The sequence below is a fragment of the Micromesistius poutassou genome, assembly GCF_964030765.1.
Source record: "Micromesistius poutassou genome assembly, chromosome: 5".
Classification (NCBI taxonomy): domain Eukaryota; kingdom Metazoa; phylum Chordata; class Actinopteri; order Gadiformes; family Gadidae; genus Micromesistius; species Micromesistius poutassou.
In genome coordinates, this window is record NC_140275.1 from 6,307,905 (window position 1) to 6,330,008 (window position 22,104).

The following is a 22,104-nucleotide window of genomic DNA, read 5'->3' on the forward strand; positions in this document are numbered from 1 at the left end:
ATTGCTTAGAGTGACCACCAGCTTCATTAGGAGAGCCAGTCATTTGTGTCCAGAGTGCTCCCACCCAACCACCACACATTTTCTTATTACTAGACTTGATAACTATAATAAGTGCTACTATTCACCTCGTTTCAGACATCACAGTAGTGTGTTGTTCTGCGGCGTCTCTCTATTATTGGATTGTATTGCTGTTCTCTCCAAAGAAATTACCAATTTCATCCCAATGTAGTCAAGACAGATGAGACGCACGCAACGCTCCTGCATTCCATGCACTCGCAGCATGTGTAGTGGAAAGATTGAATCACTGCAGGGTGGATGAGCTAGTCCTATCAGCGAGGAAGAAAGCATCATTTATGGACTTATTTAAAGAAAGTCTACTGATATGACTGAAAATGTCTAACATGTATTTGCCAGACCTCCATGGTTATATTGTTCAACCCCTCATCAAACATATTATATTGTTTGACCCCCATGAGAACATCTTAATATAGAAATATTTAGAATCCCAAAAGCTAGTACAAACTGCAATGCTTTTTTTTTTTTAAAGCTTTGTTAATTTATAGTACAATCATGTGCCTACCAATGGCTGTTAGAATACATGAGGGTTATAATATACAGGGTTAAATATAAATCACGCTTCATTTTTTACAGTTTAATATTGAATATTATTCTTTAGGTTTAGAATGACACTTAAATAGTAGTAGTTCTGTAAATAGATAATAATTAATCTATTAGTTTAATTTATGAAAGAATTTATTTTATTTGGAACACATGCTTACTTTGAATTGGTCATGTGAAACATAATATTCCATAAACTAAACTATACGGACGACGGTGCTGTGTTTGTTTGCCCACACCGCCCCCTGGTGTATGAATGAGAAGCTAGGACACCGTTTTAGTATTTACAACATTGTGACTTTTGTGCATTTTTGCATGCAAGATTATTATGTCAGGCACACATTGCAGTCTGCTCATCCACTCAGTCCTAGTAGTAGTGTGCTGAAATGAATCAAATGTCTGAATCCTGTTTTACAGGATGTCTTTTATTGTTTCAGTGCTGTTGACTTTACTCAATGCAAATATTTGATTAAGATGATGAATACATTTAACCTCAATTTAACTCTTACACTTCTTTCTTAAGACACAAAATATCATAAATAAAGTTATATTAACTCCGCAAATCATCAAATCAGATACCCAACAATGATACAAATCATGAATTAAAAGAGATTTGTATTCATGCTAAAGTAATTACATTTACATTATATTAGTGCTTGGGTATATTCTTTCATTAACAAACAATTAGTTTAATTTAAAATATATATACTGTTTACCCTTCTCAAAGTGTACCCCTGATAAGCTCCCGATGTCGTCCAAAGACTAATGGAAGATACAGTACAGAGATGTTGAATGGATTCCTACACTGTTCCCAGGGCACCATTACAAAATAAGACCCTGGTCTCAATGGGGACCATTCCTAATATAAAGGTTTAAAATCAATTATTGACAGGCATTGAATTATCAATGCCTTTATTATTATTATTGAATTACCAAAATATCCATCCTATGGCCTAAGATTTTCAGTTTGGCTTGTTCCATGATTGTTTGTGTTGGTGTTGGGCATCTTGTGGTCCTTGTGGCTGGATCCTGGCATCTCGTAGTCACCAAGGACAGTATTTTGAGTCTGGTGGACCCTATGGATGGGTCTTGGTGTCAGGTGGTTCCTCAGGGTCTTGGTGTCAGGTGGTTCCTCAGGGTCTTGGTGTCAGGTGGTTCCTCAGGGTCTTGGTATCAGGTGGTTCCTCAGGGTCTTGGTGTCAGGTGGTTCCTCAGGGTCTTGGTGTCAGGTGGTTCCTCAGGGTCTTGGTGTCAGGTGGTTCCTCAGGGTCTTGGTTTCTGGTGGTTCCTCAGGGTCTTGGTGTCTGGTGGTTCCTCAGGGTCTTGGTGTCTGGTGGTCCCTCAATGTTTCAATGTCTGGTGGTTCTATTAACAAGGTATTGGTTTCTGCTAGTTCACCTGGCTGGATCTTGGAATCTAGTGGAATCTAGTGGATCTTTGGGATCTGGTGGTTCTCCTGTGGGGGTCTTTGCGTCTGGTGGTCCTGTGGGGGTCTTTGTGTCTGGTGGTTCTGTCGGGGTCTTTGTGACTGGTGAACGCAGAACCTGGGTCTTACTGTCTAATGACTCCTCTTTTGGGTTCTGGGAGTCTTGAGTTCCCTTTGAAGGAATCATAGAGTTATTTAGCTGGCATCGCTTGTTCTTCAAGTCGGATTGAATTAGCCATGAGCTTGACTGTGACTTCCTCAAGGCCTGGGAGTTAGAGTTACATGATTCCAATGGCTTGGTCTGTGAGTCTAATGGCCACGTAGCTTCAACAGGTAACTGTTTTTGCAGCTCTTTGGCGTTGTGGGCCAGCATGTGGCTCACCTTCCTCTGGTGAGCAAGAGCCTCCTCCTTGTCATTCAGCTGTAGTGGAGCATAGAGAATACACAGGGCTTACCGGTCATCTGATGAGACGAGCATGCTATTTGTATTGGGTAAGAGATGGTTAAGTTGAGGTCTTAGGCTACGTATGGTTATGTATGTAGTCGGTTAGAGATGAAGTTTTGGTTTTAGGATAGAGAGGGTTAAACATAGCCTGGAGAACATCCTAGAGTAGTATACGTAGAGTAGCATACGTAGAGTAGCGTACCTAGAGTGACATACATAGAGTGACATACATAGAGTAACGTACGTAGAGTCACATACATAGAGTAGCATACGTAGAGTAGCGTACCTAGAGTGACATACGTAGAGTAGCATACGTAGAGTAGCGTACGTAGATTAACATACGTAGAGTCACATACGTAGAGCAGGGCAGCCAACTTTTGGGTTTTTGCTGGCGTGAGATTCTGTAGAATCTTGTAATGCATAAATATATGTGGATGTGTGGTGTGTGCGCGTGTGTAAGTAGGCAAAAACGTGTGTCACACAGTGAAACCGTGAGAGTTGGCAGCTCTGCGTAGAGTAACGTACGTAGAGTAACGTACGTAGAGTAACGTACGTAGAGTCACGTACGTAGAGTCACATAGGTAGAGTCACATAGGTAGAGTCACATAGGTAGAGTAACGTACGTAGAGTAACGTACGTAGAGTCACGTACGTAGAGTAACGTACGTAGAGTCACATAGGTAGAGTCACATAGGTAGAGTCACGTACGTAGAGTCACGTACGTAGAGTCACGTACGAAGAGTCACGTACGTAGAGTCACATATGTAGAGTAACGTACGTAGAGTAACGTACGTAGAGTAACGTACGTAGAGTCACGTACGTAGAGTCACGTACGTAGAGTCACGTACGTAGAGTAACGTACGTAGAGTCACATAGGTAGAGTAACGTACATAGAGTCACGTACGTAGAGTCACGTACGTAGAGTCACGTACGTAGAGTCACGTACGTAGAGTAACGTACGTGAGTTATAGCTGTGGGGGGGGGGGTCTGTTTAGTCTTTTCCAAGCTGAAACTAATTAGGGCAGCGTAGCCAAATTGCATTACTGAGTGGTTCTAGCATGAACACATTGCAAGCTGTGTGTATATCAGGCAGATAATGCATTAGCCCAAACTACTTCCATCCTTGAACCTTCAACTTTCAAACCATTTATTGAGAGTGCAACATGACGAAAATGACAGCAAAAGGGATTGTTCTAGAAGAAGGAGACTGACCAAGTCCAGGAGTTTTTGCAGGGTGTCTGTGTGGTCAAGTGATGCTTTGGCTTCCAGGCCCGAGGGAAGAATGGCTCTTAGCCTCTGAGCCACACCAACCCGAGTTCTGTTTGCACCTTGAATATAAAAGCGACACAAGTGTTAGTGAGGTTGTATGGTGCTTGAGTGTATAGCATGTATTGGATATCCAAATCTAGAATAAGCATGTTTTATGCAGCGCATTATTACATCAACACAAGTTCTGCTGTCACGTGATTTCTAGGCAGCATTTAAGCATGCAGTCACGGCTCCACTAGTATACAAAACACTTATTATATTTAAATGTTTTGAACTTAATCATCACTGTTCAAAACACTACTCTGATCATCTTACAAGGACTCCAGACAGTGTGGTAATCCTGCTTATCAAGCGCTATTATGAGTATAGAGATGATGCTGAATCAATGATGTGTATTCAACAGGAGTATGAAGCAGTTCTCCTATATGAGAGGTAGCAGAGGTGTCCCATTCAGGATATTGCTCAGTATACTTAACATTATATGGATATATAAGTGTTAATGGTGCCCCCTTCGGTAACATATATTTATTTATAAACTATGTTTAACCTGTTCCTCCTAGCTGAGTGTCAAGTTGTCCCTGAGCAAGACACCTCACCCTAACTGCTCCTGATGAGCTGGCTGTCCACGCCCTGCGTGCTTCACTCCGCCGTCAGTGTGTGAATGAATCGCTTTGGATAAAAGCATCAGCAAAATCCCCCAAATGTAAATGACCTGCCCTGTGTCTCCCTAGGGTGGGACTTGCCCTGTGTCTCCCTAGGGTGGGACCTGCCCTGTGTCTCCCTAGGGTGGGACTTGCCCTGTGTCTCCCTAGGGTGGGACCTGCCCTGTGTCTCCCTAGGGTGGGACCTGCCCTGTGTCTCCCTAGGGTGGGACCTGCCCTGTGTCTCCCTAGGGTGGGACTTGCCCTGTGTCTCCCTAGGGTGGGACTTGGGCGTGCGCGCCTCGGCCTGCAGCAGGAGGCGGTCGCTTCTCTTCCTCAGCTGCTGTTCAAAAGCGATGCGGAATGCATCGGCCATCAGGAGGGCCTCCTCCCTGCTCCTCACCAGGAGGTCCAGCTGCACACACACACACACACACACACAAATCATTTTTTTTTATAAAAATGTGTCAATGTCAATACATTTGAGAGTTGATGAGTGCAGTTCACTGTAGTGTCCAACAACCTCCTGTCTGAGCTGGAGGAGTTGTGTCCTGCTAGCAGCAGCCGTCTTGGCACAAGGACAGGACTCCATTACCCCGGGGCAGTGGCAGGCCCCCAGCACCGCCATCTGGACCAAAGGACAACCATGAGGGAGAGAGGAGGTCAGAGGAGGAGGAGGTCCTCTGGATGAGCCATCATCCCATGTCCACTTCCTCAGAGCCAGTCGGCCTGAATGGGACACGTTGCACAACTTTGTAGTTCACATTCAATTGTCTTCAGAACAACGATTCTGAAGGGTATAGTAAAACAATTCAGGTAAATCAGTTATCGGTAGCGTGATATCTGTAATATGATATATATTGGGTGGCATGCGGCTCAGGAGGTAGAGCAGGTTGGCTGGTAACTGGAAGGTTGCTGGTTCGATCCCCGGCTCCTCCTAGCTGAGTGTCGAGGTGTCCCTGAGCAAGACACCTCACCCTAACTGCTCCTGGCTGTCCACGCCCTGCGTGGTTGACTCCGCCGTGCAGTGTGAATGTGTGTATCAATGGCTGAATGTTTGGCCATATTGTAAAGCGCTTTGAGTGGCCACTGGTTAGAAAAACGCTGTGGAAATGCAGTCCATTTACCATTTATATCCTAGACCACTCCCCTAGTGGAGTGGTCTTTTTACAGAGCGATCCCACTTGTTTCTGCTTGTTCCCTGGCAGCGGAGAACCATTAGCCACTTCACCATTATTATTTGTTTTCGAAACTTATCATATAATGATGTAGACCGTTTTATTATATACACTTTCATTGATTTCATTTAGATCGTATAACAATGCATGCTTTTGGTGTGAAAAAGCAAGTGAAATCATTTCTCAACTGCAAAATGCACCAGCTGTGATAAAAAGTCTCTTCCAACTCACCTCAAGGACCGTGCCATCTCTCCCATGGCCACACGGAGGCCTTGTGTCTTCGTAGGCCTTCTGCTCTCTAGCACTCAGCATGGAGAGAAGCTCCATACACTGTTGACTCAACCCTGTTCAAGAGGATACCATGTTAGTTTCACACTGTTTTGCACACTCACCAACGTTTGGGTGGGTGGGTGTATAGAGCAAATGCGGTACCAGCTATCATTCTGGTAAAGTGGACTGCATAAACACAAACGTTGTTCAAGGCGAATGATCTCCAGTAAAGATCAAAAAGACCCACACACACACTCACACTCACACTAAAACACTCACACAAACACACACACACACACACAAACACACACACGTCGAGGAATGTGTGAACACAGAGGATGCATGCACCTGTGTTTTCAGCTCTCAGCTCACGGCTCTCATTCATCCTCTCCTCCAGACTTCTGCTCAGCGCTTTGTTTTCACTCTTCATTCTGGAAACAGTGAAACAATTCAAAATGGGGATCAGTGAAGATTATTTTATTAAAGAAAAGTTAGAGTTTCTGTATATAAATAACCTGTTAAACCTGTTAAACTTCTGCTCCCATGACTGTTCACATTTCTTCATCTGCACTTGATTGGACGTTATCTCCCACTGTAAGCCATTCACCTCCTTCACAGAAAAGAGGATCAGCTAACCTTAGTTTAAGAAATTATTATTTACAATGGCAGGAGTGGGTAGAGGGGAAGGAGGCTGAAATAGAAATGAGTTAAGAATACAAAAAACACAGAGGGAGCATGGGGCGGGGGGGGAGGTAGAGTGGGTTGGCTGGTAACCACAAGGTTGGTGGTTCGATCCCCGGCTCCTCCTAGCTGAGTGTCGTGGTGTCCCTGAGCAAGACGCCTCACCCTACATGCTCCTGACGAGCTGGCTGTCGCCCTGTGTGGTTGACTCCACCGTTGGTGTGTGAATATGTGCATGAATGGGTGAATGTCAGTCAACACTGTAAAGCGCTTTGGATAAAAGCGCTATATAAATGAGGACCATTTACATCAGTAAAACACCTGAATAAAAAAGCACAGGCATCGCAATACAAGCATAAAGGCTAGCAGACATGCATGGAAAACACAATAATGTTGATAGCATAAACTGAGGGATATCAACAGGGGGTGAGAACATAAAGCCCGCTATAGACAGTGAGAGCTTGTTCTATTATAAGCACCTGTCACGGATTGAGTCCTTTAAAGCCTTTATGTGTCTTTCCGTAAAAATGTTCTAGTCAGTGTCTAGTTATATTTTCCCATTCAGCCTACTTAGGCTGTTGGTCCACAAAGCGGTCCGGGACAACTAAACAACAAGAGAGGGTAAACATTAGGACCCCCTGAAGCTATAGGAGCACCAGACACACGTGTACCTTCTCCAGGGCCCTGGCTCGCTCCTCGCTCTTCTGCAGCAGGCTCTTGGTGTGGCTGGTCGCTTTCTCCAGGATCGTCTGTCAGAAAGGACAGCACACCCTGCTGATTAGGTCACAGGACATAATGTTCGGATTTGCATCAAGTAAACAAATACATTTGATAAAATAGCAAATGTCTCCCTGTGAACTGTTGTACTTTGACATTTGAAGGTTGGCATCATGATGACTGGACGAGATCAAAAGAATGGAAGCAGTTTAAAATGGTCCTGGTTAAGGTGTTATTACACATGTTATAAGGCATGTTACCTACCCTGTTAGAGCATGTACTTGACATTGGATAAAACACAAATGTACCTCTTATAAGTGGTATATAAGTGGTTGCATTAAATACAGGTGAATATAAGTACAAAATGTAAGTGGTACATTTATATATATATATATCTAATAAAGCCACCATGAGCTGCGCGTTTGTAGTATCAGTGGTGTGTGGAGTACATGGCTGAATGTGAATATAATAAATAATGACAGTGTGGGAGGATGTTATAATAAACCTAAATCATAACATACCAAAAAAGAACCCAAAAAACCTACGCTTTCTGTCAGCTATGAGGGAGAGAGAGCCAGAGAGCCAGAGCGAGAGAACCACACGAGAATCCAACAGTCAGCCACAGAGAGAGCCCATAGAGTAGACAGTTGCTGGCTTGTTCTGCTGGAATAGCAGAGGAGCCGTCAGTCAACAGGTGTTGCCCAATTAACTTAATTGGCCTCCTAATCTCCTGCCGCCCCCAGGGGGCCGGATGTGGCCGAGGTGGCCCTCATGATGTTATAGAACAGCCTCACTCTACCCCCCTCTAACCTTACCCCCCCACCAGAACCACAGTGTACTTACATGCTGTTCCATAAGGTTATTTTATATGAAGTACAGTGCACATGCTATTAGATTGTATAAATGCATCGCAACAGGACACTAATGTGATTGCAAAGTGTAATAAAATAAACTAAACTAAACTAAACACATACTGATTCATGTTTCAAATTACCCAGTTCCATAAGTAGGACAAATATCTGTTAAAGTTGTTCAGATTGCATGAGATCATAAATGGTAAATGGACTGCATTTCCACAGCACTTTTCTAACCAGTGGCCACTCAGAGCGCTTTACAATATCGCCTAACATTCACTTATTCATGCACACATTCACACACCGACGGCGGTGTCAACCACGCAGGGCGACAGGGAGCCAGCTCGTCGGGAACAGTTAGGGTGAGGCGTCCTACTCAGGAACACCTCGAGCCTTGAGGGAGGAGCCGGGGATCAAACTAGCAACATTCCTGTTACCAGCCAACCTTCTCTACCTCCTGAGCCACACGCAGCCCATAATGTCATTCTGTAGACTACACTGTTGCTATTGTGTGCGTATACTACACACACTTTCCATAACACACAACTGGAACAGTTAAGATATATTTAGGTTGTGTGTCGATTGTCTGCGTCTCTGCATGTGTTTGCGACTGTGTGTGTGTGTGTGTGTGTGTGTGTGTGTGTGTGTGTGTGTGTGTGTGTGTGTGTGTGTGTGTGTGTGTGTCTGAAAGAGAGAGAGAGAACCTTTCCTTGCAGGATCTTCAATGCTTCATACTTCCCCTCCAGGTAGCGGTGAGTCACCTCCAGCTCACAGCGCAGCCCTTCCAGTGTCTCCAGATACAGACAGGACCAGAAGACGTGTGTATTGTAATGCTTGCAGTGAGGTATGGGGCAGGAGCCTAAGCCAGTGTAGCATTCAAAAGCTTTGAGAGAAGATTGAAATGTTTATTTTGTTCTGGTCTTACCTCAGACGCCTCCTGCAGTCTCTCTCTCAGCTCTTCCTTTGACAGGTCCACCAGGGACCCTGGTAGAACAGAGAATAGATCAGAGATAGATACGTTGAAGCTCCCCAAACCCTACTCCTGTGGGCCCTCTCGCCTCAGACTTCCGTCCTGCTGTTCTCCATTTACTAGCATACTGGCTAACAACACTTTGGTCAACACTTTAAATTAACATCACATCAACTCACACTATATAACTTCTCGTCAGTTAGTCTCATGTGTGTGAGGACCATGAGACTCAATAAGGCCAGCCACAATTGCTGATTGTGGCTTTAAATTTACAAATCATCAATCAAATATATAAAAAGAAGATGTATAGGCACATTATGGGTAAGTGTATCTTTGGTCTTAAAGAGCCCGGGACAATGAGTCACTGATTTTTTCTGTTCTTTTTTCTTTAACCTTTATTTAACCAGGGAGAAATCACATTGGGATAGATATTTCTTTTACAAGTGAGCCCTGGCCAAGGTAGCAGCACACAATGAACATAGGACAGACAAAGGTAATCAATAGAGACATTAAACAAATTCAGAAATTAAAAAACAATTAAAAACAGGAGCAGACAATTTGAAATATTTGGTTGAGATATGACTCAGAAAGTGAAATTAAAGCAGTAAGTTTGAGTGATCTCTGAATCTCTTTCCAAGCAACTGACGCATTATAGGTAAAAGCAGTCTTTCCAAAATCCAATTCCATTGGTCTCCCCTGCAGTCTATAAAGAGATGGTGGAGAGGATCCAGACTTATGTTTCTTACAAAAAATCATGTATTTTGTTTTTCTATTCATTTTAGAGAAAGGAGATTACGCTGAACTATTTCAAATGCTTCCTGCAACTTTGAAATACACCTGTCAATTGAGGATGCAGAACAATAAATTATGGTATCATCTGCATATAAATGAATGTTTGCATCTAATTGGTTATCACTAACATTATTAATATATATAGTGAATAGCAAGGGTACAACCAGAGCAAATTTCCAAATGTCAGGAACAATATTCTGTTCTAATGATAAGTTGAAGATATAAACCAATGGGCCAGCAACAATCTCAGCAGCTACTTTAAGAAAAAAAGGATTGATTTCATCAGGCCCTGCAGACTGTCTATTACACACTAATAACTTCATATTGTTATCCATTTAGGTTTCTTCAAACAAAGTGTGTAACAGAATTGTGTCTAACCTATAGGAATGAAAGTTTGACAATTAAATGCAATATCTTATTCAGACCAACTTTTCAACTGGAGTATTATGGTCCCAGTAGGCCAGCGGGTCCCTTTGGTAAAACGTTATGTGGAATAGCTCTACTATCATAAACTATATAAAGGACACATGACATGCAACCCTCCGAAGATGAATGATGTGATTCGGGTGTTCAAAATATACCTGATCTTGTTTTCAACGACGTATACGGCATGCCGAACGATGTGAAAGAGAAGCCCGGGTCGCTCACTGCGCTGTCCCGCGGGAGCTCGGTTCCGCGGGGGGTCCCGCCGGGGGTCCCATGCTGTTGGGGCCCGTTGGTCTGGAGGTCGAGGGCCGCCAGACGTATGCCCATACCGTCCCCCAGGTCTCCTTCTGCCATGTTATCGTCCAAGAGTCCTGCTCCAGTATCTTCTACGTTACCCTGCATCTGCAGGTTATAATCAGTCTCTAACTAACAAACACGCACGCGCACACGCACACCTTAACATAGAGGACTACATACACATTTAACAGCATTTCACCACGGGAGGCAGGTTCACTTGCATACAAACTTGCACTTACTTTCAAAGGTGTCCTATTTTCACTTATTTCACTTCACGTATTTTAGTTGTAGGCTACGACAATCGCGTTTGAGGAAGCGGACGTCTCGTCTGTGCCATCTGTGCGCAACCAGAACAACACAGGGTCATGTCCCTACTACTACTACTACCACTCCCATGGCTGCCCTACAGCCTACCAACCTGGGATAAGTTGTCTTTATTAACAAGATCACAACGAATGTATCCTCTTTTCCGTGTCAGTTCCAGCGTCAGAGAGGCCGTCTAAAACGAGCCTACTGAGCCTACTATACGCTGGGTAAATATTATCCCAAGGGGCGTGGAGTGAAGCGGGCGTGACAATACGGTAGGCCTACTGCGATCACTGAACTCATTCTGCAGCAAGGTTTTATTGTAATCGCCTGTAACTTGGAAAACAAAGGAATAGTCTGAAACAATGCGATTGAACTACTATGAAACATGAACAAGTGAAAAAGAAAGGCATGGGAAGGTTTAACTTATTCCTAATGTTTTATGATCAAGTAGATCCAAGGAGTCACAGTCGAGTCTATGGCAGACCTATTATTCAACAGACATAGGCAGCAAAACAATTGCGAATACAACACACATAAATACAATAATAATTATGTTAAGCGACGATGCACTTATAAGAGAATGACAATGGGGTGCCGAGTTGGTGTGCTGATATTACAAACAATATTCAGACAACAAGACGAGAAGCAACGGTCTGAACCGGAAAGTCCATTTCAGGCTCTCAGGGTTAATCACTGTCATATTCTTCAATGAGCACGTCCTCCTCCTTCATGAGGGCCTCAAACGTGGTGGGCTGTGGCTGGCTGGCAGGCAGCTCTGGCCCAGGCTCCCGGGGAGGTGACAGGGCTCCGGCCTGGTCTCCTTCCACCTCGTTATCTAGATCCAGTGTCCCAGGGTCCTTGTCTGTCAGGGCTTCAAGGTTTAACCTAAAAGAAGACGATTGTTAGCCAAAACTATCTTGGAATAAAACACGAGATTTGAATCCAATAATAATGTCCATGTTAAAACATGCTGGGGGAGGAGGGGGGGTTACCTGCCAGGAAACCTCCTCTTTGCAAGCTGACCCACGTCCTGAATGAAGGCTATCTGTGCTGTGAAGTGAAGAAAATAAGTCAACGCCTGGTTAAAAAATAGGATCAATTGAAGTGAAGAAGCATTGACTGTGAATTCAATGTGCCATGCAATTCTGTGTATTTTAAGTGCTGCTTGCACCATCATATTTGTCAAGCTAATGACATTGACACTGCACTATAGACCGAATGAAACAGAATGTCATCCATCGGTTTCTAAGGGAACAATTTGAAGCTAAAAGCTATGGCATTACTCTTTTCTTACTTAGTGTTGTACTATTTAACGTCGGGGCTGATGAAAAGATAGTTCTAGCGACTGCAATCACCAAATCACAGGTCTGCTGAATCAATAGCCCCTTCCATACGGCACTGTCAGTGCTTTGCGAAACTGGCTTTATGTGACGGTTGAAAAGCAACACAAAGCCATGGCAAGTCGTCGGTTTCCACCTGTATTTTTCCCGTCATGGTGTGGTCAGAATGTGAACTACCTCCTACCGGAGCAGTGACTCGTTACCTGGGTTTCTCATGGGGTTGCTGAGCTTGGCCAGATAGGGCAGAAGCTCCACCTGGAGGCTGGTGGGAGTCAGGCAGAAGTTGATGAACAGGGACTGGGCGGCCAGGCAGTTTTCCCTGTGCTGTGAAGAAGAAACAATGTCACTATTATTACGATTTTGACAAAAGAACACGCACAGTCTGTAAATGTAGTCCCACGTCCTACACATTTGGCATACGCTTACATCAAGTAAGCAGACGACTAGCTGCTCAACAGAAAATAAACGACGTTACAGCAACTCAGTCTCCATTTCAACAAGCAGCAATGGATCCGCTACCTCAATAACACAAAAATACCATCTCAATAATATTGAGATGTACATGTTTTTATGTACATGTTTGGAAGGGAACAACGCTGGTGGAGTCGAGCGCATCTATGTGAGTAATGTGAGAAAGGCTTTACCTTTTTGTTGATGAGTAACCAGTTGGGTTTGTGCAGCGGTCTGAAGCCGACCGGAGCCTGGGCCGAGTTGCAGTGAAGGAGCCCTCTAGTGGCCACCGAGGAGCCGTACTCCGCCATGACTGCGCGCGACTACAATAGAAATGAGGCGTTCTTTATTATTGCCACAGCGCAATTCAAATGAGCAAATATTGATGACAAACTGTTCAGCCAATGTCATTCAAATAATTAGTTTTCCCTCACTTCCTGCATAAATATGTATTTTCCCCAAAAAGAACCTCAGTGGGATTACTTTCTGGGTAGAATAAAATAGAATATTACTTCATTTGCCCCGAGTGGAATTGGTTGTGCACGTACGACAGAAAGTGTTCAATTGTGTTCTGGAGACTTACGGCCCAGTCACCAATGAAGAAGTCTGCGTCTGACAGATACTCGCTGGCTCTCGCCACGTCCTCCGCCGTGGAGAAGAAGTCCAGGTAGTTCTGGTGCAGGTACAGGTTGAAGAACTCTGCAGACATGTGTGAGCGCTCTACCACAAGCTGCAGGCCGGAGGGGGCAGGGCGACAGGACAACACTGTTATTCACCCATTCGATATTGGTCTTCCTTATATAAATATTTAATATAATATATTATTCATGATATATTGTTTATTCTTATTTCGAGTTTGAGCGTTGGTCGGACTACCTCAGGGTCTATTAACAGCGAGTTCCTTCGATGCTCAGAGAGATGAGCGGGCAGTTTGTGTCGCTCTGCTCCTTGGGGGCCTTCGATGGTCTCTCCTGTCGATAAAACACACGATGAGGAAATGTTGATCAGGGCCTCACTGAACCATTCGATGTTTGATGAAATCGACTTATCGACTGAGGAATCCACGTCACTACTGGGCAGACTCACTCTTCAAGTGGAGGATCTTTCCCAGGGCTCGGAACAGAAAGAGTGAGACGTCTTTCCCTCCGATACACTGCTCGGCCTCGCCCACACCTTTCTCCTTAGACCGCTTCTTTCCTTGTGTCCTTTTGCACGCCTCTTTGCCCGGCAACACGGCGACACATTTTCCCTTTTTCGTGAGCGACAGTCCCCTTTCTGATGAGAAGGTAGGGTTACGGTTAGGTTACTGGTGTTACATGAACGCACCACAACTCAAAAGACCACCCACACACATTCATGACTTATCTTACAGAGCAACAATCTAAAAAGCTGAATCGTTGAGGAAGCATTGCTGGTTTGTGCAACAAACCAGTTAAATTAAAGGTCCCATATCATGCTTTTTTGGGTTAATAATTGAATTTGGGGGTACTACTAGAATAGGGTTACATGCCTGTATGTTAAAAATTACCCTTATTATTCTCACACTGTTCATTTCTGCAAAACTAATTTCAGCATCTTTCAAAAACGTTTAAGGCCCCTCTCCCGAGTAGCCCAGTATGCTGTGATTGGTCAACACGCCGACTCTGTTGCGATTGGTCGAAAGCTTTTGAGCGTGTGTCTGCAAATCCCCCCCAAGAAGTTGTAAACATTGTGGGTAGCCGGGAGGCGTGACTTCTGCACTTCAGCACCGCCCCCTGCACAGTCTGACGTCACACTGTTACGAAGGAAAGTTTGGGCACTTATTGAGGGGCGTTCTCGGTGGGCACGAATACTCCCCCTGGCTCAGACTTAGATTCTAGCTTAGCAGACATGAAACATGTACACATACGTCATATGAAATTCTAAAGCAGTCTGGGAAAATTCGAAAAAGCATGATATCACCACTTTAACATCATAAGTTGAACCATGCGGATCAACAGTTGACACTTGGCACCCAGAAAGGCACAGTTGAAGGTCTTTGCCACTTCACCTGGGAGGGAGGAGAACTGCAGGCTGTTGATGGCACTGCGTACGTCTCCCGAGCTTCCTGAGCACAGACTATCCAGCGTCTCCTTGTCGGGCACACAGACCCTCCCTCCACTCTGTGAGCATAAACAGAGAAAGAGACAAATGTCTTCACATGCACATAATATGTACACACACACACACACACAATTACATATGCATTCAAATGAACATTTTTCCCCCACCTTGGCTGCCTCCAAAGTTGCGATGCGCAGTAGAATCTTGCTCATTGTAGTCGGCGCCACAGGGTTAAAGCTGTAAAAGAAAAAGGGTTGGTTTTACACTGTGTGTATGTGTGTGTGTGTGTGTGTGTGTGTGTGTGTGTGTGTGTGTGTGTGTGTGTGTGTGTGTGTGTGTGTGTGTGTGTGTGTGTGTGTGTGCTGACCTAATGTTGCATATGGACAGCTCTTCCTGGATCTCCTTAGGGAACAGAAGTCGAGAGTGGCTGTCTCCACTCAGGTTTTCTGACACGATAAATACCAACGGACACTTTCTCGTCTTCACAAATCTCCTAAAAGATAGAAGATACAAAATATTTTTCATTCATACCGTGTTTGAAACATACCACACCTGAATAATCAACCATTGCTTTGCATGTGAAAAGAAAAATAGAGCAATCCTAAAGAGCGAACACACACACACACACACACACACACACACACACACACACACACACACACACACACACACACACACACACACACACACACACACACACACACACACACACACACACACACACACCTCATCAGTGTTAGTTATGCGACTGCTATGCCACAGTGTATCGTTACTCACCTCAAGATATCATGCAGACTCCCTGGCTGCCTGAAGAAATTATTTGGGAAATCCTAGAAGTAGACAAGAGTAGAAACATTGCCTCAAACGTGTGCTGCCCATGCAGTCTCCATGCTGAATGAATACGACAGAGAAGGAAGGTGTGAGGGTTGGGAGGCTTTGGATAGAAGTATCTGCTGGATCACTGAATAGTAAACCAGTATGTGCTGGGCGCACCCACCTCCACGAGGATGAGCTTCCTGTCCTTGGGCCCCTGCTCTCCCACCATCTGCAGGCAGTTGTACTTGTTGGCTCGGAGGAGGAACTCCTGGAACAGGCTTGTGTGTGAGGTGCTCAAGAAGCCATTAAACCTCGATGCTTCGCAATGTTTTGTTGAGGAAGAATGAGAGCGGGAAAAAACAGGACAGATTTCAATATTAATATTAATTAGCTCCCCCTCTGACCATCCGTATTGTTTTCAGACGTCATACGTGCATTTATCTACTGTACTACTGTTGGTGACTTTCTGTTTTATTTAGAGAAAATAATAAATGAAAAAAAAAAAAAGAATAATTAATTTGAATAAAAAATAAATAAACTGCACACCAGGCTCAAATGTTTGTCGATACGCTTCAGGGTCTGCTCTGTATTCTGAGATGTTGGAAGGGTTGGTCCACTCCTGGAGTCTGAAGCCTAGCTCTTCTGCCAGAACCTGGACTGTGGCGCTCTTCCCACAACCTGAAGGACCGGTCAGCAGAGCAATAACGCCCCCCTGTGGACACGGAGGAGACCCAGGTTATTCACTAGAATGTTCAGCAAGATTTCAATCATCATTCCAGATGGATGATTCTATTATGGAGGGCAAGCTTTGCCACTCCTGTTGACCGTAATGTGACAGGAAAAAGTACTAAACTGAGACTTTTTCAAACAAATGACAACGGTTACAAACAGGCGGGCTACTCTGTTGTAGGGGTCATACACACATTCTCTAACACATTTGAAACCTTGGATGTTGTGGGGTCCGTGTGCGTCCTGATCCAGTTCTCCACCTCCTCGATCTTCTTCTTATGTACAGCGAGCTCAGCCTGCACAAACATAGTTGTGAAACAGTGAGAAAAAAACAACAGAAACATATAAGCAACAGGCAAAGTCATATTGAGTCAATTTCCTTTGTATAGCCCATAACCAATTAAAGCCTGTACATCAAAAATGGCTTCACAGGCCACATTTACCATTTACTGACCCCCCCCGCCCCCCCCCCCCCCCCCAACCTCCAACCTCCAACCTTAGCCCTCGAAAGAGCAAAGAAATCAACGTGTGATATATACACATGTTATAATGTATATATAGTCCAGGTCAATGATTCATGAGTAAAGTAGTTCACCTGTGAGCGTGGAGCATGTGCGTCCACCCAGGGCACATTGTGGTCGCTCTTATGTAGCTCTTGGACAACGGACAGGGATGAGGATCGAAGGGCCGAGCTGTTGGTCTCACCCTTTTTCTTCCTAGGACACTTGCCGGGTTTGCCCTTGCTTTCAGGGGACTTGCCCGCTAACAGGTTACTAAATGAAGGTTCCACCCAACAGTTAGCCTGCATGGAAGAGAGTTGATTAAGCAATATATATTGTTGTTGATCGGGAACAAGATACAATATTTTTGACACGTAGAGCAGGGGAATATTTCAGCAGGATTAAACAAGATTTAGTTTAGGGTTTTGTCATGGAAGAATTGGGGTATATACATTTGATGTTGGATTAATCGTAATCGTAAAAGTAAAAGTTAATACTAATATCACAAAATATATTGCATTGAGCATGTTGCCCATCTCTGGTATGAATCAAAACATACTTGAGAAACTTTCTGTATTTGACCTTACCTTTCCGCCGAGAGAACGCTTGGACATTCTCATCCGTGGTGCTTCACATCGGCCTGGGTACTAGAGGTCTGTACCGATTGCTGCAGATGTGGTCATCAGAGAACCACAGCTGTGACCTGGGAATGCAGTCAGGTAAACACTCCGATGTCGTGCCTTGAAAGCCAGTACTTTGAGCAGTTGTTCTCAACCCAGGTTCCCGTTGTTCAAGTGGATTAAAATATTCATGTCATAAGTTGAGCCATGCATAGCGTAGTGCTTTACACTGGCCTGGGTACAAGAGGTGCAACCGATCGATTGCTGCAGATGTGTCACATCAGCATCGATCTCAGTGTACACTTAAGAAACAGCGATTGAATGACAGCCAGACTCCAATTAGAGCGGAGGTAAAGAAGTTAAGATCAAGTCAGTAGTCACCTGGTCAAACAAACCCTGCAAAGAGTGGGGAAAGCTTAGTATATATCATGTGCAACGCATTGTGCAGCTTTCAGGACTGTGTTCATTTCCACTGCAGAACTTTTTTCAGCAAGCATAACAAACAGAATGCGTTGACTAATAACCAAGCCAAATCCTCTCCTTGTGTTTGTTGGTATAACGACATAAACATACCTTCGCAATATGCGTTGTATTCAAGTTTGAGCGACCTCTAAAGGCTCGACTATAGTTGATATTATAACTAATTAGCGTGGTCGCGAGTGAGCGTTTCTCTTTAAAACCGAGGGGGTGTAGCGTTGGGCGGCGCACTGAAGTGACGTAGGAGTCACTTCATCTTAGAGCACGCTGAGCTGCGCAGTACGCATGCGTCTGCCAAAACGCACGGAAAAAATGTAGCTTTATGTGCGTTAAATCGTTATAAAAAATATAGCCAATAATAAAGAAAGAAAGGCTGAAACCACTTATCGACTACCTGAAACTTAAAACTGAGGGGGATTGGGTATAACGCTACGGCGCACTCTAGTGACGTAGGAGTCTTCCTGTTGTGAGAGCACGCTGAGCTACGCAGTACGCATGCGTCTAACACAACGCTGGATAAAACGGAGCTAAATGTGCGTTTAATCACTATAACAATATAGCCGATTACAAATATAAAGAAAGGCTGAAAACAACTCGACTACCTGCACCCTTTCTTCAAGGAACCCAGCCGCTGCCTCGCTCTACAAGTCAAGTTAAAGTAATGAAGATAATGAAACGACCCAACATTCTGCTCACAGGTGAGTGAAGTCACCGTGAGTTTAGCTGGTTAACGTTTTAAAGTTACGATCCAGTCCAAACAGACCACTTGTGTGTCTATTGTTACAGGTACGCCTGGAGTTGGAAAGACAACCCTAGGTAAAGAGCTTGCCCAACGGACGGGCCTCACTTATATCAACATAGGCGACCTAGCACAAGAAGGTGAGACTAACAACTAATAACTTTGTTATTCAGAAACACACACACACACACACACACACACACACACACACACACACACACAGCTGGTCATGGTCTTGATGTTCCCCCCCAGGTCAGCTCTTTGATGGTTTTGATGACGACTACCAGTGCCCTGTTTTGGATGAGGATAGGGTGAGTAAAAGTCAATATATAAAACCACTAGTCGAATATTTAATTTACATGTATTGAATTCTCTCAACTGAAACATTTTTGGCCAAATGTGTTGAACTACCTTATGAGATATGATATATACATAGAAATAAAACTGGTGAGATTAATAGAAATAATCTGTGGTCCAGACTGTCATAAGCTAAATGGTAATAAAACAAATGCATCAGGTATGCAATGCAGAGAGCTAATGACAACCACAATCCTTACGATACAAGTTAACACATTGGGCTTTACCTCCATTCTAGACCTGGGGTCGGCAACCTTCACTATCAGAAGAGACATCTCTGGTCCCTCCCACCAAATAAAATTATCTCGAGCCACAAAACCTCTTCGACCCCTTAAATGAAGATAACCCAGCATCTAACCTTTTATACTGTATATAGTTATACTACATAGAAATGAAACAATAGCCGATAGTATGTTGCATTTATGAACTGTGGGTGTGTAGGATGTGACGTTTATTTTAGTTGACAAAATATTAAAACGCTTGCTATTTTAGTGTCACAGTATCACCTTGATCTCCAAAATAAGGTGTTCCCTTTTGAAATAAAAAGTTTTTATCATTTATTTTTAAATTCAAAGCTACGTGGAGCCACTGTAGAGGGGTGGAAGAGCCCCGTTGGGCTCCTGAGCCACGGCTTGCTGACCCCTGTGCTAGATGTAGCAGACGGCTGACGAGTTATTCACCAAACATGAAATATATGGTTATGTATACTGATGTTGTTTTGCTAATGTTTCGTCAGGTGGTGGATGAGCTTGAGGACAAGATGGTGGACGGGGGAGTCATAGTGGACTATCATGGTTGTGACTTTTTCCCAGAGCGCTGGTTTCATATTGTGTTTGTCCTTCGCACGGATAACACAAATCTCTACAGCCGTCTAGAAAGCAGGTAACTGAAACATTAAGCTGTTTAGGTAGGAATTAAATGTTTGTTCAAGGTGCTGTAGGTAAGATTTGTGAGTTGTAAAGAGAGAGCTGAAGAAAGCAATATTTAGAAATAACCAACCCTCTCGCTGACTCCTAATGTCTCTCCATCATTGACTATTGGTGCACAAATGTTACTACCTGATTGGTCAGAAATGGAGGTTGGCTTTCTAAAGTCTTAGTCAACAACAACAGATATTTTCTCAAAGCATTTTCCTCACTAATAGCTGACAGACGGCTTTGGCATTTCTAACTTAATTATACTCGATGTACTTACCTACAGCAGCTTTTTTTTTTAAATTAAGTAAATACTTCACACACTCCTGAAATTCTCTTCTATAATTTATAAAGGGTTATCTAATCTTGCATGTCTTCAGAAGACTTGGCCTTGTCACTGATATGCCGTCCTATAAGGATTTAGTGACTATGCAACAAATAGCTGGAACAAACTCCCTGAGGATTTAAGACTTGCCCCCTCTTACCACTTTTACTTTAGCTTTCTGCTAAATCTTAAATACATTGCACTTTTAACTTTTGCACTTTTTCTACAATGCATTTTTTTAACTTTGCCTTTATTTTCATTTATTTCTCTATTTTCTTTTATTATTAATTATTTTATTGTATTACAATATTTTTATGTGAATCACTTTGAGTCTGCCTTGTGTATGAAGAGTGCTATATAAATAAGGTTGCCTTGCCTATAATGCCATGATATGCTTTCCAATTCGGTAGGGGCTACACAGGGAAAAAGCTGCAGGACAACGTGCAATGTGAGATCTTTCAGACCATTTATGAGGAGGCCATGGAAGCGTACAAGGCTGACCTGGTTCACCAGCTCCCGAGCAATAAGCCTGAGGACCTTGAGAGCAACATGGATCGTATTGTCGAGTGGATGGACCAGTGGATCAAAAACAACAACTAGTGTGTAGGAAGTACACGTACGTTGGCTTGTAGGATTGGTCCTCACAAATAGAGCAAGATATGGACATTATAATGTGGAGTATTCGCAGAAGACAAACTTTACTGGGAAATTAGTAGGCATGTGTGACTTTCTTTCTTTTTGAATAAAAAAATGAAATCATCCATACTTTTTGAATGTTTTGTTTTTCAACCAGACAACCAGACAAAATCCCATTTGTGCGACGAAGGTAATTCTGAAAGTGATAGAAAGAAATGTCCATTTAAAGGATTATTTAGTTCTGAAACGTATTGGTATATAAATGTCCCCAGCTAGGTGCCATTCTAGTGAAACGTTAAAGCAATTTTAAATAAACAGCCTTTATTAAAGTCAATGATACCAGTATAGCCCACACAGTTGCAGTAGGCTATATCTTTATATGGTGCCGCACTAGAGCAAATGCAATCTTTTACAAGTCCCTGTATTCTTGCAGCCTCTGCCCAGGATCCCATTATTTGATGGATATGATTAGCAGGATATACCGTTGTTTTAGTCTCAGGTTAAATCTGTTCTTGTGCCCCTCTAGCTCCTAGAGTGGTAGGACCCTCCGGTCCTCCCCTTTCTAGACAGTAGGCTATGCCCCCCATACAGACCACCAGTGGAGGACTCAGACTGTTTGAAGGGCAGGGGTGAAAAAATAAAAATTAATAAACAATAAACATTAACAAACATTCTGCACAACATGGGGCCCCACCACCGCGCAAAAAGCTATGATGCATCATGTATGATGAAATAGTCCTCATCCTCATTAAGATTATATGGAAGAGGATTAGGGCCACACATAAGAAAAAAAAATTGAGTTCTGACCTTATTATCAGAATTCTGAGAGAAGTCTTGAGAAGTCAAAATTCTATGATTAAAGTCAGAATTCTGACTTTTTTCCTCAGAATTCCTTAGTTCTGATTTTTTCCTCAGAATCCCCCCCCCCCCCCCCCCCCCACACACACACACTTTCGATAATAGCGTCTGCTAAAATACTATATGAATTTTTTTTGCATCATGATGTTGAAACAATCTGCATAGCCTCCCTCGATAGTCGGACTCCCTTGGCGCAGTAAGGGCTCAGGTAACGGCCCAGCCTACCATAGGTGAAACTTTTCATTGTGACCGTGCAAAGATATGGACCTTAACATCCACGAAAAAGGGTGGGTCTTTGTCTCACTATCCAACTTGAAGCACATCATTTGGGTATACAAAAATTAAGATCGAAGCCTGTAAATGTGTTAA

At 43.6% G+C, this 22,104-nt stretch overlaps 3 protein-coding genes across 7 annotated transcripts; 1 reads left to right on the forward strand and 2 right to left on the reverse strand.

Annotated features, from left to right (window-relative positions):
- Nucleotides 1–1,074: 1,074 nt before the first annotated feature.
- On the reverse strand, nt 1,075–11,066 carry ccdc125 (coiled-coil domain containing 125). 3 transcript variants are annotated; one of them, XM_084468105.1, is made up of 12 exons: nt 10,823–11,066; nt 10,442–10,633; nt 9,024–9,082; nt 8,803–8,889; nt 7,199–7,276; nt 6,371–6,456; nt 6,195–6,277; nt 5,808–5,920; nt 4,922–5,026; nt 4,663–4,813; nt 3,701–3,816; nt 1,075–2,465 (listed from the first exon to the last, which is right to left on the reverse strand). In XM_084468105.1, exons 2-12 carry the CDS (start codon nt 10,611–10,613, stop codon nt 2,013–2,015), a joined length of 1,503 nt encoding a protein of 500 aa, XP_084324231.1. In that variant the 5' UTR covers nt 10,614–10,633; nt 10,823–11,066; the 3' UTR covers nt 1,075–2,012. The 3 variants fall into 3 exon arrangements, with proteins under 3 accessions (XP_084324231.1, XP_084324230.1, XP_084324232.1); XM_084468104.1 differs by having other exon boundaries at nt 10,442–10,688; XM_084468106.1 differs by lacking the exon at nt 8,803–8,889 and having other exon boundaries at nt 10,442–10,688.
- Nucleotides 11,067–11,320: 254 nt separating this feature from the next.
- Nucleotides 11,321–18,109, reverse strand: rad17 (RAD17 checkpoint clamp loader component). Of its 3 annotated transcripts, none has more exons than XM_084468041.1 (17): nt 18,003–18,109; nt 17,397–17,512; nt 16,905–17,111; nt 16,525–16,605; nt 16,127–16,292; nt 15,762–15,898; nt 15,542–15,594; nt 15,132–15,257; nt 14,932–15,001; nt 14,712–14,823; nt 13,769–13,957; nt 13,559–13,653; nt 13,266–13,412; nt 12,877–13,005; nt 12,436–12,556; nt 11,885–11,942; nt 11,321–11,777 (listed from the first exon to the last, which is right to left on the reverse strand). In XM_084468041.1, exons 2-17 carry the CDS (start codon nt 17,427–17,429, stop codon nt 11,579–11,581), a joined length of 1,923 nt encoding a protein of 640 aa, XP_084324167.1. In that variant the 5' UTR covers nt 17,430–17,512; nt 18,003–18,109; the 3' UTR covers nt 11,321–11,578. The 3 variants fall into 3 exon arrangements, with proteins under 3 accessions (XP_084324167.1, XP_084324165.1, XP_084324166.1); XM_084468039.1 differs by having other exon boundaries at nt 16,504–16,605; XM_084468040.1 differs by lacking the exon at nt 18,003–18,109 and adding an exon at nt 17,811–17,975 and having other exon boundaries at nt 16,504–16,605.
- A 236-nt stretch (nt 18,110–18,345) lies between these two features.
- Nucleotides 18,346–20,994, forward strand: ak6 (adenylate kinase 6). Its single transcript, XM_084468361.1, has 5 exons — nt 18,346–18,604; nt 18,693–18,785; nt 18,898–18,956; nt 19,739–19,884; nt 20,652–20,994. The coding sequence occupies exons 1-5, from the start codon at nt 18,568–18,570 to the stop codon at nt 20,839–20,841; spliced, it is 525 nt and encodes a 174-aa protein (XP_084324487.1). The 5' UTR covers nt 18,346–18,567; the 3' UTR covers nt 20,842–20,994.
- Nucleotides 20,995–22,104: the final 1,110 nt, after the last annotated feature.

Bases quoted from the DNA above. Each gene is read 5' to 3' on its own strand.
- ccdc125 (XM_084468104.1), bottom strand. From the start codon at position 10,688: ATGCAGGGTAACGTAGAAGATACTGGAGCAGGACTCTTGGACGATAAC. The intron at 6,278-6,370 runs GTTTAACAGGTT...CACTGTTTCCAG, and splicing joins TGGGAGCAGAAGTTTAACAG to AATGAAGAGTGAAAACAAAG. The intron at 4,814-4,921 runs GTTGTTGGACAC...GTGTGTGTGCAG, and splicing joins TCCTCCAGCTCAGACAGGAG to CTGGACCTCCTGGTGAGGAG.
- rad17 (XM_084468039.1), bottom strand. From the start codon at position 17,429: ATGAGAATGTCCAAGCGTTCTCTCGGCGGAAAG. The intron at 12,557-12,876 runs GTAAAGCCTTTC...TCTTCTTCACAG, and splicing joins GGTTACTCATCAACAAAAAG to CACAGGGAAAACTGCCTGGC. The intron at 11,943-12,435 runs GTAACGAGTCAC...TTCACTTCACAG, and splicing joins CAACCCCATGAGAAACCCAG to CACAGATAGCCTTCATTCAG.
- ak6 (XM_084468361.1), top strand. From the start codon at position 18,568: ATGAAGATAATGAAACGACCCAACATTCTGCTCACAG. The intron at 18,786-18,897 runs GTGAGACTAACA...GTTCCCCCCCAG, and splicing joins AGGCGACCTAGCACAAGAAG to GTCAGCTCTTTGATGGTTTT. The intron at 18,957-19,738 runs GTGAGTAAAAGT...ATGTTTCGTCAG, and splicing joins CTGTTTTGGATGAGGATAGG to GTGGTGGATGAGCTTGAGGA.